A 17965-nucleotide genomic window follows, 5' to 3' on the forward strand; every position below is an offset into this window, starting at 1 on the left:
GATCATTTTAGTATATGGTACAAAGACTTTTTTTCTTAATTTTGTCATGTTTTATTAATGAAACTTTATTAAAGTGTTCTTCCTTCTTGTCCAAAGTGAGGGATTCAGCAGAAAGGCTGTCTGGGCTGGTGAGACAATCGCACTAATGATGGAAGTTTAATACCTTGCACTATTGCAGAAATGCAGTAAAATACCCAGTGTTACAACTTCACCTATGAACTAAGGCAGTGCTACAGAATGAGGAGAACTAGGGAAGTCTAACTGTAGAATAATAAAAGCATGTTTTTCTCTCTCTCTCACACACACACACCCAAAAAAAATAGAAAAAAAGTTTAAAATAAACATCCAAAAACACCGGCCTACCAGAACACGCATTGCTTTCAGCATCTCAGCTTGGTTATGTCTGAATGACCAGGAGCAGCTCTAGGTTTTTGGACCATCAGACCGGACTGCTGACCACGTCACACCGGTCCGTCATTCCGATTGGACGAAAGACCTCCGAGTCTGGAATGGCCACGAGTGTAACCTGTGAAGGACTCTACCCGCGAAGGCCCCGCCCCTCAAGAGACGAGCGCACCTGGGACCGTTGGGGTCCCGCCTATTTATGCTCGCCTTTTGAACCAGTCACCGGCCCCCAGCCCGGCCAAAAAGCGGTTAAAATTCCTAGAGAAAGGCTGACTCTCTGTGCTACTGTTGCTCACATGGCGGAGGGCAAAGGAGGACATGCTCAGGATCGGCATCGGGATGCGATCCGCTCCTGCGAGCTGCACCCCAGGTGGGCCCTTACAGCGCCACCTCGTGTCTCGACTCGACCCCAGCAAACAGCCCGGCGATCGGCGCTCTGGTTCGCTCGCTTCCCCCTTGGCCACAGGTCCAGCACGTCGCTCCAAAGGCACTGGCTTCTCCCGTCCCTCGTCCGCGCTCCTGTTCCTAGTATGCGGTGGAAGCGGGAGGACAAAACGAAGCCGGAGCTCCTGAGGCTGCATGACCGCGGGGATCGAGCGGTCAGTCTGGACAGGGGAAGATAAACGCTCTACACACAACATGTGAGCTGAAGTCAAGGCTACTTGTGTGGGAGTGCCAGCCGTCGCTCTAACACACTGGCATCTACAAGAGTACGCAAGTAGTAAACAGCTTCGGAGTAGAAGGCTGGACAGGTTAAAGGTCACACACAACACAACACACGGCAGAAACAAACACGGGGGGGCAGTGTAGCTGTCCATCTGCTGTCTGTGATCCCAGCCCCTCCACGTCCATGTTGGACCCCCATCTTGGGAATTTACTTTTGTGAACAGCACACAACTCACTATTAGTGTGCGAAGTTAACAAGGGCACGAGACACAGAAACGAACACTAGGGGGCAGTGTTTGCAGGAAACGGGTGAGACCGCGCCCACAACAGCAGGGGCTGTTGGTCACCCGTGGAGCACCGTGACCAGGTATGCGGTACTACAATACGACTACCGAGTCCAGGGGCGGAGGAGTAGGGCGGGGCTGGCAGTGCGCGACGGGGATGGGGACCACAGTGTTACAGGAACCGTTACAAAGGAAGTGGTGCCCTGTAGTCTGAAGGAGTCCTTCCGGGTCACCAGGAGGAAGAGCTTGGATGGCGTCCGTCGTGGAAAACGGGATGCTCTACACAGCACAAGGGGGAATTAAAAAGCCATGAAGCGGGTGGACCGACAGCAAGGCCGCAGTTCCCCGGCAGTCCAGCGGAGGGGGCCAGAGGGAAACCAGGCCCCGGGACGCTGACGTTGCCCGTTTCCTTGTTGCTTTTAAGCTGCTGGAGGAGGACTTTACAAAAGGAGCACCGTTTTGTTTGGCGTAAGAAAAGCAGAAGTGTGAGAAAGCGTAGATGGAGGAGTGTGTGGAAACGGGGGACTGCGGGTGATGTGGACAGGGACCCGGGGGGCGGGGCTCCTCTGGCCCTCAGCCTGTACCTGGGGAGAGGGGACAGCAGAAAGGTCACACGGTAGTCCAGTATGACACACAGCGCTGCAGCACACACTGCACCTGAGCCCCTAATCTATATAACTGCTTGACTGGAACTCAGACCCGCTGCAGGCCTCCGGGGGCCACCAGTGAACGTGTGTGTGTGTGTGTGTGCGTGTGCGTGCGCAGATTTCACTGTGATTCTGTCCAAGCTGTATGCTGGGAAAGTGATACTGCTACAGACCAAAGACACTACATACACAGACACAGCTACTGCACAAGTGGTTACTGATAATTCTATGAGAAAGGAAAAGTAATACTTTTTCATACAAAATTTCTAAAATATGTTTGTGTGATCACTGTTATTAACAAAAAATATTTTAGGTGGCATATTTTTTCTGGCAACCTTTTTTTGTATGATATAATGGTAAGTCGACCCCCTCAAAATGAGACTTCACCCAACAGGGTAATTTCACAGAACAAATTAACCCTGTTCCCTGATCTGGGGGATGGATATGAAAATGCTATTCGCTGTGAAGTTCTCACTGTTGGACACATATTTCACTCACCCTCCTCCTCATCCCAGCCCTCAGCCACACCGGCCAGCTCATAGTGTTTCTTCCTGAGTTCGCCCAGCCTCTCCCTCTCCTTCTGCAGCCACGTCTCCAGCTCCAGCACGCGAACCTAAGCACGCGCACACACACTTTGAACTACTTTTACTGGCTGAAGCTTTGCAAGGATCCCCTTCTGTACAGGGGTCTCATTTTGGAACTGCTGCAAAGTTGTGCTGGTTTAACAACATTTACTTTCAGGGTAACAGCAGTATGTTCCCAGGGCACCTACATCAGAGGGAACAATTTCCCTTCCCGGGGGAAACGAACCATGTCGCTCTTTCCAACAGGAGGTTCCCCCCGACCGCAGCGAGAGCCTCACCTGTGAGTCCATCTCCTGCCTCTTTATCTGAGTCAGGGTCATGCTGGAGAAGTCCATCGTGTCTGAAAGAGCACGCAACCGTGAGTCAACCTACATGCGGGCAGGAACGCTCGTCAGTTGTCTCTCTCGCTCACAGACACACACGCGCCCGTGGTGCTGTGACTACGTGCCGGAGCCGTAAAGACTGTGTTCAACAGATAAACAGGCACAATCTGTAGAAGGAAATGCCACAGCAAGGGTGGCTCCGCTGTGCCACACACCCCCCCACTCCCCTCGGGAGGGTCTCTTCCTGTGCACACATTCTATTGCCTGCTGGACAGGAAGCTCAATCGTGAACAGGGCCAACCAGCAGCCAGGTTTCCTGTGGCCCACATCCTCATGTGGCCCCGGCCACGGGCAAGGAGACGCGGTGGCTGAGGTCTCCTGCCAGCCCACCCCCGACAGCACAGCACCCACTTTGCCTACGAGGCAGGCAGCACGAGGCCGTTTTCATGGCTGACCCTGGGGAGTATAGAGGCTCCAAGGAGCAGCCACAAGCAAGGTGCTCACCTTTCTCCTCAATCTGGGACTTGCCGGACTTGGTGGAGGCGACGACGCCGGCGGTGGCCTGGGTGACCCCACGGGAAGCCTGCTGCAGGCGGGCCAGGTTGGGGCTGTCCTTGTCGGCCTTCACCTGAGGGAGGGGCGGGAAAGGGTCAGTGCTTGCGCGTTCACGCATGTGTGCAAGATCGCATCTGTCGGGTTGACCCATCTTCGGTATTTCAGTTCCATTTTCACACAAAGACCCAGGAGGTTTACCACAAAGAACACCGAACATGGTCCGTATTTAAACCAGTTGGCTGTGGCAATCAGCTGGAGTGTGCACAGAGAGCATACACTAAGCGACAATCAACTTACGAACACAGCAGTGTCTGTTCATAACTCAAGTTTGTTCATAAATCCAAACTACATCACAATCAAAAAAGCGTGGCACCGAGGGACACCGAAGAAGAGGTACAAGGAGTCTCTGAAGAAATCCCTCGGTGTCTGTTACATTGATCACCCACCGCCAGTGGTCTGCTGTAGCCTCCAACTGCGAGGCCTGGAGACACACCACTCACCAGGCTGTCTCCTCCTTCGAGAACGTAAGCAAGATGGGTCTTGAGGACAAAAGGAGATGGAGGAAGAAACGTGACACTGCAGCACCAAACCCAGAACAGACTTTCCCTTGCAGCCGCTGCGGCCGGACCTGCCTATCCCGCATCGGCCTCGTCAGCCACCAGCGAGCCTGCAGCGGACGTGGGCAGCCCCTTCCTAAATCTGCGTTCATGAAGTCAAGCCATGACATCACAATCACAGCCGAATAATACAGATGTGCCTCAATTTATTCATGGCCAGCCTTCGGTGGTAATGATGCCACATATGAAGCTATAATGGATTAAAATAATGTCTGTAAGAGGAGGAAAACAGAATGAAGAGAAGCTGATGAGCACAGTGGCATCTTAACAGCTGAAAGTAATATGGTCTCTCCAGGCCCTTGAGCTGAAGAGGAAAAGACAGGGAAAATGTGGACGAATGAGGTCCAGAGAGGACATCAGCGACCAGAAGGTACCAAGAAGTTACTCATTCTTTGCCGAAATGCTGAGACCAGGCGATGGGGAGAAGCGCTCCCGCCACAGCACCACGAGGAGCCACGTGGCCCATGAAGCGTGACGCACTCACTTGCATGGACGTTAGAAATAAAAGTGTCCTCGAGTATGAGGAGTGAACTGCTCACACACTGTTCCTCACAGTCGCAGAGTAAACGTTCTCCTTATCTGACATCAACACACACACACACACGGTGCTTCAGCATCTAGAGCTGCTGTGTAGAGTTTGAATCCCACTCGTACTGTAGTAGTCTTCACCACACTACTTTCCTGGAATTGGTGCTGTAAAAATTACCCTGCTGTATCCATGGCTACATCACTGTAAAGTTGATTATCCAACAATGTAGCTCTCCTTTGACGTCACAGTCAGATAAGAGGGAGAATAATAAACAGGTAATTGTATCATGTGGGAATGCGAACCCCTGGCAATGGCCATCGGCGGTCAGAGGCACAGCTAATGCACCGATTCAGCGCCGAGACTGTCTCAGCGCGTGGAGCCTCGATTCCTCCCTCTTTACCTTCCAGGACAGGCTAACTTCAGAGGATGCGCTTTACTGCAGTAAAAATGACGCTGCTGTTTCAAGGGATATGTCATGCTTCATAGCTTAACGCTGTAAATCACAGGAATTACTACGAGTAAACCTCAGCAACCCTTGAAACACAGTATTGCCTCCATTGCCACGAGGTTCATGTCAGCGCGCCCTTCCCAAAGGCGTCCGTTTCCCGCTCCCAGCTCCGTGCAGAAGGGACTTTTGCAGTATTCTTCGCCTCCGTGTTTCCACAAGTCCAGCATGTACTGTGCAGTGGCGCCGCCACAGGGTTCGCGGCACGCGGGCGAGAGGAGGGGTGGCTTACCTTGGACGCGGCCACGAGCTGCGCGGTGCTGGCGGCGATCTCGTGCGAACACACCATGAGCTCCTCGAACTTGCCCTGTCCCTGCACCACCAGGTCGGCAGCGTCCCTGCGGGAAGCCGAAGGGACAGTGAGCGTCTAGACGGGCGCTTCCTCTTCCCCGTTCAGCTGTGCTCCAGTGCTGAGGATGAGCGTCTCTGGAGCTCCTTTCGCTTTGCTTTTTTTACATCTTAGCCTCCAGCATAAAAAGGCAAATGGAGCAAAGAGTGGGGACGGCCAGGAGCCCTTGCTCAGAGAACACGGTAACTTCCGTCGCGAGGGGATCCAGTTACCACAATTATCACAGTCCTTCCTGATCACAAGTGGTGGTGTCACACCGCATTTAAACTTCACTCGTACACCGGTACAGCTGACAACAGCAGCAGCTTCTTGATATTTTCTGCTGCACGCATTCTTCAAGACCCATTCCCTCTCTCAACTGTGCTCTGTGCCGGTGTACGAGAGAGCCTGAAAACCACACTGAACCAGGCCTGAACTGAGCAAAGGCCACTGGGGTCCCATATCAACTTTTTGCACCCTCGGAGAAAGTAAAATGAGCACACAACAGGTGAAACCGGACTGTAGGGGGTGGGTGCGTACGTATGCCACTCTCGACACCTTGTGCCGTGCAGGACGCCGCTAAATGAGGGCTGAGCAAACATTAATAACGTCTTTGCTTTATGGATTAGAAAAAAAATCTGCTGACAAGAAATCTCAAAAATGCACCAATAAAGCTTCTCAGCAAAAATGGCAATACCACTTGGCCTGCGAGAGAATTATTATATATGCACTATATACATATACAAATAGCATTTAAGGCGGAGGAGTGCTGGAGCCCTTCTTCAGTAAGGACTTCAAATGTTGGCACAGGATATGACGGTGTGGTGAGAGAGAGAACAGGATTTTCTTGAACTCAAACTCGAACCTGACTGGAGAGCACCGTCAATGGGAATCCGTAGCGGACAGGAAACCCATTTCCACATCACACGAGAACCATGGAGGGACTGGGACACAAAGCAACGAAATAAGCAGACATTACACTGGCTCTCGCTCCAGGTCCATCTTCCCTGACGAAAGCACAGTCAAGATATCAGGGTGCCAGTGGCCCAACACACAAGTCCAGATAGGTGCACGCGTGCACACACTCACACACAGCCTGCAGGCTGACCTGTTTAAAAAAAACAAAAAAAAAAAAAAAAAACCACTTACACCATCACAGTGGCACCCCAGCCCACTGCCTTAGAGGCCGAGATGAGCCCCTCTGTCCAGCGGGAATTCTTGGCATAGAACTCCTTCATGGATGCAGCCCCCTGCAGGTGAGAATGGGAAATGGACGAGGTCAAAGCCCCACGCGACGCAGCAGCAACTACTGAACAGGTTTGATTCAGCCAGTCATAAGGTCCTTTGCATAAGGCAAACACTCAACAAGCAGCTCAGCTTGAACAAATTGCCCACGAGACAAACACCAAGAGGTCTTCTCATTGGCTCATATCCACCCACCCTCCCGCTCTCCACGATGTCCCGCTGCAGGTCTTTGGAGGACAGCACCAGCTCTTTGATGGCCTCCATGAGCTCTGTACAAGAGGCCAGGATCCTGCAGTGGCACCCCATGGAGGGGTGAGTGAGTGAGTGAGCGAGACAGGGAGGGAGAGAGCGGGAGAGGGAGAAAGAGAGAGCGACATTAGAGTGGACTCTTTTTGGAAAATGGTCCACAGTAATGTGCCATCATGGACAACGAGTCTCACCTTCTGCACGGTCTCTAGTCCCAGCGCTACTGAGCTGTGGACTTTACTTTTTACTCATTAATGTCAACTGTCAACTGTACTGTTATTCCAGGACCTTCTCTCACTACTGTGTTGTATGTGTGCTGCTGTAGCCTCATACCACTTTCTTCAGGATCTATACTTTTTATTTTCTATCCATCCATGTCTTACAAACAAAGCAAGGAAAGGGAAAGAAATATAGAGCACCAGTAAAAAGCTTGAGTACACTGGCTTGAAACTTGCTTTCTTTCACATCTAGCTCATTAGTCTGAGTCCTCTTTCACTTCCCATCTTCTCCAGATAGTTCTGGCACAACTCAGAGGGGTGTTTAGATGAGTATGTTAGTGAAAGATGAAGCACTGCCCAACTAACCATAACCTGGACAGAAGGGTGTGCCTCTAAAATGTGCTTTGATAACTATGCTGGGTGAGATTTCCAAATGCTCACCAACTGTGTGAAAGCAGCCCCCCGGACCATGACACTCCCACCCCGATGCTGGACAGTGTAAACCACACATGCATAAGTGACACGCTTGTCCTGCCGCGCCTTACAAATGCTCCAATATTTGACCCAAACGTTTCACATTTTCCCTCGTCACTCTATAAGATCCTCAGAGTCCTCAAACATCCAGTTTCTGGCCCATCTGAAAATGTGTCAATCTGACTTGAAGCAGGTGTAGTTGTGGTGACTCGTACCGGAGGTCAATGGGTTCATTTTATATGTTCACACTTCACATGAGAAAAGATTCCCTTTACCTGTTACACAGAGCACTTTTTACACAGTGACACAAACCCCAGTTTCAAATGACGACCACATAGTAAAAGCACAACTGTGGGAAAGAAAAATATTGAAAACCATACGGTCCTTGTTTTTTCACTTATACCTCAGCCCGAGAGCAAAATGAAGCCAAAGATGGACTAGTGTGCTGTTTCCCAAAGCACAAACTGCACAGGATGAGACAGCTGCAGTGCTTTTCTTGTGCTCTGTGGTAGACACTCAAAGTGAGCAAGAGGCTGCAGTCACGCAGTGGTTGTCCACCTCTGGTGGGGAGGTACAAACTGACCTTTCGTTCACCTCCATCTTCACGCCCGTGTCCACGGCTCGGGACTTGTTCAGCATTTCCTGTTGAAAGAGGAAGAGGGGGGCACTTCGTATACGTGTACGAGTTCCTGTCGGGGCACTGGAGCGCTCTCACAGCGTGGTGTGAGCCTCCAGGCATCCAGTCAGGTGCCACATTCCACCGGTGTGATCTCTGCTTCCACATACAGACCTCCTGCCACGCTTGGAGCTCACACCGCGTTCCTCACCTCGATTCTGGCAGCGGCCGACTCCACGGCGGCCGAGGTGGCGGCCATCTCCTGCTCGACCAGGTCTCCCAGCTCACCCTGCTGCAGCTCCAAGCCTCGGGGCCTCAGCTCCTGGGCAATGAGAGGGGAAAAGGCGATCAAACCACGCAGCATCAGGTTGAGAGAGACGCTCTCACAAGCGTGACCAAGGGTTTAGCTGGCAGCTCACTCCATTCTTGTAAGTCGCCTTGGACAACGTTCGTTGACATGTACAACAGATTCTCTTCCTTCTTTTCTTTCCAGCGGTACTGCAGCGCACAATTGCAGGGAAGGAGCAGAGAGGACAGCGAGCTGATGAGGCACTCACCTCTGCGGTGCCCCTGACACGGCTCAGCGCGGCCTTCAGTGAGCTGCCGTCAGCTGTACCCATGGTGCTTTGCTCCTTAAGCCGGGTCAGCAGCGCCAAGGCTTCTGAGCCACAGGACTTGACATCCTCTGCCAGAGCTGTCGAGACACATGGCACTACCATCACACACACACACGGCAAAAAAGCACCCACGCACCTAAAATACAACCAAGGCTGTACCCCCGACGAGGGCAGTGTGGGGGCTGCGTGGTGGTGGGATGCTCAGAGGAAGCCCAGGGTTACCGAACCAGTCGCTCATCGGCATGAATCAGAGCTACCGCGCACCAGACAGGGAGGGATGGTTTCCACGGCGCAGGAGCTACTCACTGTCGGCCAGCTCTGCAGCCACCATGTGCGACGTGGCACTTCCCTGGACCACCGTGTCCCCAAGCAGGTGGGCAAACTGGGCCACCGCCCGCAGCATCTCCGACACGTCTGCGGGAGAGAAGGGAAGAGCTCTTAGAGCACAGCTCTTTAACTGCGAACCTACACACTATACACTACGCCAGCAGCAGCAAAGTATGCATCATGAACACAGGGCCTTGGAAACGCTACAGAGTGACGCATCCAACGTCAGAACTTCTCCTCTGTGAACAAAGAGAGCATTTCATACCCCTAGTTAAACGTGGGCCAAGTGTCAGAGTGTGAGTTAACACATGAGCCGAGAGCGCTGCGTGTGGCGACCCTGCACACCTGTGCTGTCGGTCAGGTAACGGTCCCTGGCAGACTGCAGTCTGTCCACGCAGTTGAGGGCCGTGTCAGCTCTGGACACCAGGTAGTCTGCAGAGGATTGGGGGGACAATGTGAGCGTGAGCATTAGCACTCAGCTCTCAGTAAGAAACGCACCTGGACAGAAGAGTGGAGTGTCCTACATGTGCTGCCGAACCCAGGACCAGGACCGAGTTCACCTGCTTTGGCCACGGAGAGGCTGGAAGGACAGGATGTTAGAGGATCGGCACCAGTGAGGACCAACCTGCAGAGCTGGTGCAGCTGATGTGCGCCGGGTCATCCAGCCGTGTCAGCGAGTCCTGTATTATCTGCTCTGCCTCCCCTAGCGCCCCTTGGAGGGCAGCCCAGCGTGCAGCGACCAGTTGACTTTCCAATTCCTGCTCCCGGCTCTCCTACACACACACACACACACACACACACACACACACACACACACACGCGCACACAGGGCCCCCTCGTGACTACGTGCACCGCACCTTGATTTACCACACCGCTGATACCGTTGAACGGATTTAGGTGCGAAGCATGAGCGGGACCGACCTTCTCGTTGAGCTGGTTCTGCAGCGTCTCGGCCACCTTCACCCCACTCGCCCGCTCGCTTGCCAGGCTGCCCTGCACGCGCTCCAGCTCTGCTCCCAGTCCTGTGAGCTCGGCCTCCTTCTGCGCCAGCGTCTCGGCCAGGCTCGACTTCTCCATCTCCAGAGTGGAGACCTGGGAGCTGAGGGCCTTGCTCGACTGGCCCCCAGCGTTGGGAAACACAGGGAGATGCAGAACCCTTCACTCGGAGGAAGCATTGTGAATCGGGGCTACGGGGTGCTCTAGGCTTCCGGAAGGCACCCAAAAAGAAGTCTCGACAGTACATACTTTCTGTTCCTCGGTTGCACAGCACTTCACGATGCACAGACATGTGAGATACAAATTTTCAAACATACCAGTTTTTCCAGATTATTTATCGTCCAGTGTATTTTCTCTTAGTGACCCGTGTTTCCACATCCAGCCACTAGTTGGCAGTAACGCGCCCCCAAACGGAGTAATAACGCGGTCCGATTGACCGAGTCACGTCCACAGCATCTACATCTCGGGTGCCGTGTTTTTGACTGTCTGCGATCAATCACGAGAGAAAAAAACTACTTTCTATGCGACCAGGAGTCTGCAGAGAGGACATGTTTTCATTTGTCATTTTAATTTAGTTTTAATTTTAATGTAGCTCAACGTTAATAATTAGCCTCAACTGCTTCACCGGAAGAGGGGGCGTGGTGGCACGGTGGCGAGTTCTGCTGCTGCCAGCTGTGTGGCAGGTCTGGGGTTTGAGTCCTACTTGGGGTGCCTTGCGATGGCCTAGCATCCCGTCCTGGGTGTGTCCCCTCCTCCCTCGGCCCTGTGCCCTGTGCTCCCGGATGAGGCTCCTGTTCGCCATGTCCCCGCTCGGGACAAGCGGTTGTAGACGTCGTGTGTGTGTGTGTGTGTGTGTGTGTGTGTGTATATAACATCTGTAATGTGGACCATCTGAGTGTGTTGATATTAAGGTAAAATTGGCCAGAAACTGACAAACACAGCAAATGTTTACATGGATTAATAGGAGGTTGTGGAAATTAATGTTTGTGTTATTTAAAGTAAAAGAAATAATAAGGCATACAGAGAGTTTAAAAAAAGCAATATAGCCTCATCTGAGGTTTTTACATCATCCAGGGATGTCTGTATTAATCAGATTTCATTTTATTTTATTTTACTGATCTGCAAACAAAGCATCATGTAAGAAAGAGACTTGCAGTCCCAGTTGTGTTCATGAGTAGAGGAAGCAGTCGAATGAATTCAGTCACTTGCTGACACCATTTCCCGTGAACAACATGCCGAGTGTGTTTGCACCTCAATGTGCCACCAGGTAGCGCTGTAACAGGCGCTCAAGCTGAGTATCGCCGGGCCCCACCTGCTGCGAGGAGGCCACACTCTCCTTTAGCCTCTCCAGCTCCTCCCTGCTTGCTTGCAGCTCCTCCTGCAGGGTCTGAACCTGCTCCTCCTGCTCCTTCTCCTGGGGACGAGGAGCAGAGACGTCCACAACAGGGTCCCCAGAACACACGGGGATAGCGAGAGACAAAGTCGAATTCGGGGTTTCGGTGGCGCCCGCCTGTCACGTGAGCATCGGCGGCAACGACCTGCTGCGGCACAGGCGTGACGAAGGCTCTGAGGAGAGGTCTGCCGGACGTATGCTCACCCGGCGCAGCGCCTCCCCCTGGGCAGCCTTCACCTGCTCCTCCATCTCTTTCCTCACGCACTCCACCTCGTCCTGGGCAGCCCGTGCCACCGTCATCTGCCGGGTCACTTCTGCGTTCTGGAGACACGAGTGCGTGGAGCGCACGCACACACACGCACGCACACACACACACACACACACACACACACACACACACACACATTACCAAAGACTGCGAGCACACGGTACGATTCTGTCATCTCATCTCCCTCAAAGACGGGGACACCAGCTGGGTTCTGCGTCAAATCACAGTAAGATCACAGTTACAGGCAGGAATAAATGAAGGCACAAGGAGGACAATTTCTCTCCCCATCAGAAATAACTCCAGCGGAAGACAAATGTTCATCACCATCTTTCGGGACATAACTGGAAACTGCGAAAGCTACTTGTGTGATGAACGTTGGTTCAGATGGTGGAAAGAAACAAAGTAACAGTACTTAATCACATGTCTGCATCTAAGTGTCTCTTTCTCCTAATGTCATGAACACATTGTATTTTCTATGAGAAAAGCATCTGCTAAATGAATCAATGAATAAATGTATCAATGGAATAAATGTAAGTCTGTTAAAAGTGTAAATATTTATTGACATTTTTTTCCACATCATTCTCACTAAGGAGGGGGTGGATATAGCAGAGCTCCATGCTACAGGACACCGTCCCCGTTACAGACAGGGACACAAAGTGGAGTGTGTCCTTCACCGTGGTACTTAAGCTGAACTGCTCCAGTAAAAGTGGGTACAAGTGTAAATGTGAAAAATTGGAGAGTCAGTGGTGATGGTGTGTCTCACTTCTGCTTTTACACCCTTTTACACTAGTCAGCCTTTGTGGTCTCATTCCCACCCATGTAACAGCAGCACCGACACACAGTGCTGTCTGTGAGCAAGATGAGGATTTGGGACAGTGGTTATTCCTGACCGATGACCCCTAACCAACAATGCACTTGTGGCAAAAGAGAAAAGATGAAAAGGAACAAAGAGTGCAGTGAAACAAAGGGCAGGAAACAGTGCGGCACAGTCCGTCCTGCTGCGTTACTCACGCACACGCACACACACATGCACAAGCAGCCGACGCACCTTCCTCAGAAGGTCCGCGTGGCTCTGCACCAGCGCTGTGTACTTCTCCTTGAGCTTGGTGTAGCGCTGCTCGTTGGCCTGCGCCCTCCCTGCAACACAGCACAGCAGAGCACAGGGAACACAGCGCCATCAGGAGGGCACTCCAGCGGTGCGGGCGGTACGTTCATGTTTACCACGTTCACCACATTTACCCCCCAGTAACCCCTGGACTCTGACAGGTGTGCCCGAGCGACCCTCACCACACAGCACCGCTGTTATTTCACCGCTCTTACTTATCTCACTCTTCTCGCTGTCATATTCATTTACTCGCTGTTACTCAGTCTCGCCCCCATCCCGCTTCCTTTGGAATCAATAAGTGATCAATCAATATGTCAATCATATTGGCTCCACAGATCTGCGAGTGCACTGCTCTCTCTCTCACTCACACACACACACACACACACACACACACACACACACACACACACACACACACACACACACACACACACAACGTAGCCCCGGACGAGTCGTCACAGTGCTTTTAGCTATAGAGGTTAGAGGTGCTCGTGTAAGCGGGCGGGTGGGCAGGTGCATGGGCCGGGGTTCGAGGCCGGGCCGTTTCTCACTCTCGATCTCCGTGAGGCTCCGCTGCTCCTTCTCCGTATCCTCCCTGACCCTGCGCAGGTCCTCCAGCTCGGCGCGGAGGAACTCGCTCTCGCCCAGCGCCTGCTGTTTCAGGTGGCTCTGCTCCTCCAGCTCGGCCTCCAACTCGCTCACACGGCTCCGCAGCGACTGGCACAGCCGGGAACTCTGGGAAGGCGAACGGCAGAGGAGGGGCGCAAGCGTTACTGAGACGAGGCAAAGTCCTCGAGAAGGTCAGCTGCTCGTCGGCAGGGAAACGCAGCCAAGCTGGACCACATCATTCACCAACTGCCACGATACTGCACTCGTGCTGACCGTAAACACGGTAACACAAAGTGAAAGTGTCCAGATGCTCATCGGTGCTGCACATGGTGTTTCGAGATGGACTGGCCTCCCCTCCCATCCCCTCCCGTCCCCCCCTCCCTCCCTCCCTGTGTTTCCAGGACAGGCTGTGGACACAGCGACCTGCACAGGACAGCCAGTTCACAGCAGTGGGAAAGTAAGTGACGGTATTACAGTGAACGTTCAGCTCTAAATACCTTTTGTCACATACCTTTTACACCGTGTAACCCGTGGAACACAGAGCTGTGATGGGCTGGGGCCTCACGGTTTGATTTATGAACAAGAGGAGTTACGAAGAGGCTTACAGTCCCGGCTATGTCGGTACATCAAGGACCCAGCACTCTCTTATCGCTCTAACGCTCTGGCACAGCCCCGCCCCCCTGAGCTCCTTCTCTCCCCCCTTGTGGCTCACCTCCATCTTGAAGGACTCCAGCTCCTCCTTCAGGGCCCGAACCTCCCGCGTGAGCTGCTCAATCTGGGAGTCTCTGGGAACACACAATGCGGCGTCACCCCCGGTGTGCGTGCGTGTGCGACCCCAAAGTAACGTGGCACCGCGACGCATGAAGAAGGCCCAGAAACTGACGGCCACTTACCGCTCATCCTTGTACATGCCATTCTGATTGTTGAAGTTGAACGGGTCTGAGGCAGAGGAGGTGCCGAAGACATCATCGAAGCGGTTCTCAGGGGCGCTCTGCGAACACAACGCAGTCTCAGTGCGTCGAGCAGCGCGAGCGCCACACTCCCTCCACGTGCCCAAGGTCACCACGGCAACGCTGGCGTCTGGTCAGGCGCCTAGTCCAGCGCCTGAGGCTCACCGGCTGCGCGGGGACGTCTGTGTCCACCAGCTCCTCGGTCTCCACAACGTTCTCGCTCTCGGGCGACGAGGCCTCCAGGGGGATCACCACCACTGGGCTGATGTGCTCCGAGAGCGCCGAAGCCCGCAAGAAGTTCGGGGGATTCTGCAGAGCGGGAGCCAAAGTGAATGCCTGACCGGAGCCCAGGGTGCGGAGGGCCACAGACACCACATTCGGAAGGGAGTGCCAGTTTCTTTTTTTTGGGGGAGGGTGGTTAGAGGTGGGACCAAACCAACCAGGGGGTGGAGTATTGGCGCTCACCTCAGGCAGCTGTGGGATCTGAATGAGTCTTTTGAAGTACTGCAAGTTACTAGAGCGGTAGAAGAGATTCTTGAGCCTGGAACAAGAGCACAGAGAGACGGAAAGCTGTGGTTTAACGTCCCCAATTTACGATAAATGAAAATAATGCAACAAAGAAAGAATCGCTTGGAGGGCGCAAGGGCAGCGTCTCCAACCCAACCCACATGCATGCTGGGAGCACCGGGACAGCGCAGCACTGCAAGGCGACGAAGGGCCACAGTGACAGAGCACACAGTCAGCACAGGTATGAAGGGCACAGTAACAGGGAGACCGAGGGACTGAGGGCTGCGAACGTGCAGTTACCACCCGACTCGGATGCCTGTTTCAAGGGTCCCCTGGGACACTCACTTCTTGAACTGCTCCTGGAAGCGGTCCCTGTGGCCCTGGAGGGTGTCTGCTGGAAGGCCTGGGGACACAGAGACAGGAAGTGGGAGCGGCGCACAGGTTTACGACACGACGAGCAGCACAACGGGTCAGCGGAAGTCCGCCGAGAACCCATCTGTCCGCCGCCCTGCCCTCTGTGCTTTGTTAGCCTCTGAATGAAACTGTGTCTTCGTTCATTGTGAAGTAATCATAAATCACACGATGAGCACAACCCGACCATGAGCTCCCAAAAAGCAGGTGTTAAAAAAGTTGAAGTGGTCGAAAATAAATAAAGATCTGTGCAGCTTAATGACCGACTGAAATGAGAGTAACACTGTATGCACTGTCATGTTTATGCACTGCTGTGTAAAACTATGGTAACATCAGTGAGTGCAATGCAGGAATGTGCTCCAGCAGGGGGCGCCACTCACAGGAGTGCAGCTTGAAGAGCAGCTTCACGGTGTAGTCATACAGGTGGCTGCAGTCCAGGATCACCTGGATGAGGGGGGCCAGGCGGCACTGGCCGGCTGCCGTCACCGACACGGAACGTGACATGTCCAGCGAGCTGAACACTGCGGAGGGTGAGCGAGAGCGAGAACACATTGGGGCACAAAGTGAGTGAACCCCAGGTCAGGTGTCACATCCAGCGACCATGGAAAAGTGATGGGGGGTCTGTTCAGGCATAAAGTGTTTAGGATCCACCTGGTTCCAGTAAAGATCCTAGCGACCACAATGTTTGGGCAAAAGGAAAAGCACTTCTCAAAAGCAAAGTAGTACATCTGGGGTATTTAGTGCGTACGGATAGTGCTGTGACCGTGCTCACAGACTTCGTTCTGGAAACATCGACCGACCACCCGACCGACCCAACGGAGACACAACCCAATGCAGCTTTATCTCGCCCTCCTGGCTGCCACTTCCGCTCTTTGTTTCACAGTGATGCTCAGCCGCCTGCCGTACGTCACTCAGGAAGCCCAGGGGGAGAAGGACACACTGCCTCCCAACAGAGCTGTGGCTTGCTGAGCCCCACTGCGACACCCCTCGAGGTAGCGAGAACAGGCCTTCACCTGCCAGGAAGAGGTTGAGCTCACACTCCAGGTAGTCGAACATCTCGACGGTGAGCTGGAAGCTGGTGGACGAGAGAGGAGAGGAGGAGTCATGGTGAGGAGCAGCACAGCGCTCACGCCGTGTATGTTAGCACGCTTCTGCGTAGCACCGTCACCCAGCAGGCAAGGACATGAGGGCAGTCGGACGTCCCCCCCCGAAGTGCCCATCCGCTGGGAGAAAAGGACACTCACAAGTTGTTGACATCATTCTCTCCTGCTTCCTCCAGCTGTCTGTCCGTCATCTGCAGGTTGCCGGGGAAACGAGGATTCTGAGACAAAGTGCAGGGGAGACGTGTTATTTCAGGGCCGGCGCTACTTGTCTGTTCCCACCCAGAAGGTGCAAGATACCACACGATGTGTTGCGGCGGGTGTGGCCTCTACAAAAAGTCAATACGGTAAATGCGGTATCCGGTGAGGATGGGCTCCGAAGCCCACGGGCATGGCGGGTGTGCTCGCAGTGTCAGTGCGAGGGCGCAAACGCGAAGAGACACCTTGATGTGGAACTCCATCTTGGTGATGAGCAGTTTGAGGTAGACGCTGCAGAGCTTGCCGTAACCTTCGCTCAGGTGACCCTGGTGGATATGGAGAGAGGAACATGGCAACGGCATCAGGCACGGCGTCGTGCTCCTCCTGAGGCGATTCGCCAACGGTGCAGCGTGTCTTCCACGCACACACACACACACAACTGGGGCGCAGCTGAGCTCAACAAGCTTTGTGTCCATGTTCCAAAACACGTGTTTCACACTGCACCTCTGTACCGCATTGTACTGCAGTGTACTACTGTGTACCACTACACTTTTTGGATTGAGACGTTCCATGCCAAGTCGGGGATCCAAGATGCCATTCACCAACTTTATAATTACTTGTTAAACACTGGCTTACAAATTGTTATTTTCTAGAATGCCCAGGAGGGGTGGATTACCACTGGCCCGTGGACCCCCAGAGGTTTTCTCTCCCTCAACCTTCAGTTGGGAGTTTTTGTTCCTTTCCCTGGTGGCCAGTAGGTATACTTATAGCTCTATAATAAATTCTTCATTATGGTAGCCATTAGCTGACCGTCTTCTTTGTTTGTATCTATTTTTCTTGCCTTATGTCTGTGTTAAAGCGCTCTGTGTCACTGCGTGAGAAGAGCGCTCTATAAAAAATCAAATAACTTTACCTCCTGTCATAAATGCCCAGTAAGACACAACGCAGGACCTGTCATTCTGCACATAGCATATATGTATGTGCCTGCATATATCAGAGTGTGTGTGCACGTGTACATATGTATTCTTATATACATACATGATCACATGCACATTGCTCACCTAACGGGGTTAATTTGTTCCATGAAATGACCTCATTAGACAAACTCATTTCGAGGGCATCGAAACAACGGAGAAAAACGAAAGACCTTGAGGACGACACACACATCACCTAAAGGTAACAAGAACAATGCCAGCGCAGGAGGTATTTCACTACACCAATGCATTCCCTAACATTCTACAC

The 17965-nt window shown here is 53.0% G+C and overlaps 1 protein-coding gene across 4 annotated transcripts in view; it reads right to left on the minus strand.

The window, feature by feature from the left end:
* Positions 1–17965, minus strand: part of LOC108924784 (huntingtin-interacting protein 1-like) — a 37135-nt gene continuing 19170 nt past the window's right edge. For all 4 annotated transcript variants that reach the window (XM_018736341.2, XM_018736344.2, XM_018736343.2 and 1 more), the window contains exons 5-31: positions 16969–17049; positions 16670–16746; positions 16439–16500; positions 15806–15946; positions 15360–15417; positions 14973–15048; positions 14673–14816; positions 14451–14548; positions 14270–14342; positions 13500–13683; positions 12892–12980; positions 11780–11896; positions 11495–11596; positions 10108–10302; positions 9812–9959; positions 9532–9618; positions 9166–9273; positions 8800–8936; positions 8454–8564; positions 8210–8268; positions 6884–6977; positions 6593–6693; positions 5348–5453; positions 3414–3537; positions 2865–2926; positions 2501–2615; positions 1–1939 (exon numbers count right to left, since the gene is read on the minus strand). In XM_018736341.2, coding sequence (XP_018591857.1) covers positions 1929–1939; positions 2501–2615; positions 2865–2926; positions 3414–3537; positions 5348–5453; positions 6593–6693; positions 6884–6977; positions 8210–8268; positions 8454–8564; positions 8800–8936; positions 9166–9273; positions 9532–9618; positions 9812–9959; positions 10108–10302; positions 11495–11596; positions 11780–11896; positions 12892–12980; positions 13500–13683; positions 14270–14342; positions 14451–14548; positions 14673–14816; positions 14973–15048; positions 15360–15417; positions 15806–15946; positions 16439–16500; positions 16670–16746; positions 16969–17049 — 2760 coding nt within the window. In that variant the 3' untranslated portion in view covers positions 1–1928. The remainder of the gene's footprint in view (positions 1940–2500; positions 2616–2864; positions 2927–3413; positions 3538–5347; positions 5454–6592; positions 6694–6883; positions 6978–8209; positions 8269–8453; positions 8565–8799; positions 8937–9165; positions 9274–9531; positions 9619–9811; positions 9960–10107; positions 10303–11494; positions 11597–11779; positions 11897–12891; positions 12981–13499; positions 13684–14269; positions 14343–14450; positions 14549–14672; positions 14817–14972; positions 15049–15359; positions 15418–15805; positions 15947–16438; positions 16501–16669; positions 16747–16968; positions 17050–17965) is intronic.

This window comes from Scleropages formosus, chromosome 3 (assembly GCF_900964775.1).
Source record: "Scleropages formosus chromosome 3, fSclFor1.1, whole genome shotgun sequence".
Lineage (NCBI taxonomy): Eukaryota > Metazoa > Chordata > Actinopteri > Osteoglossiformes > Osteoglossidae > Scleropages > Scleropages formosus.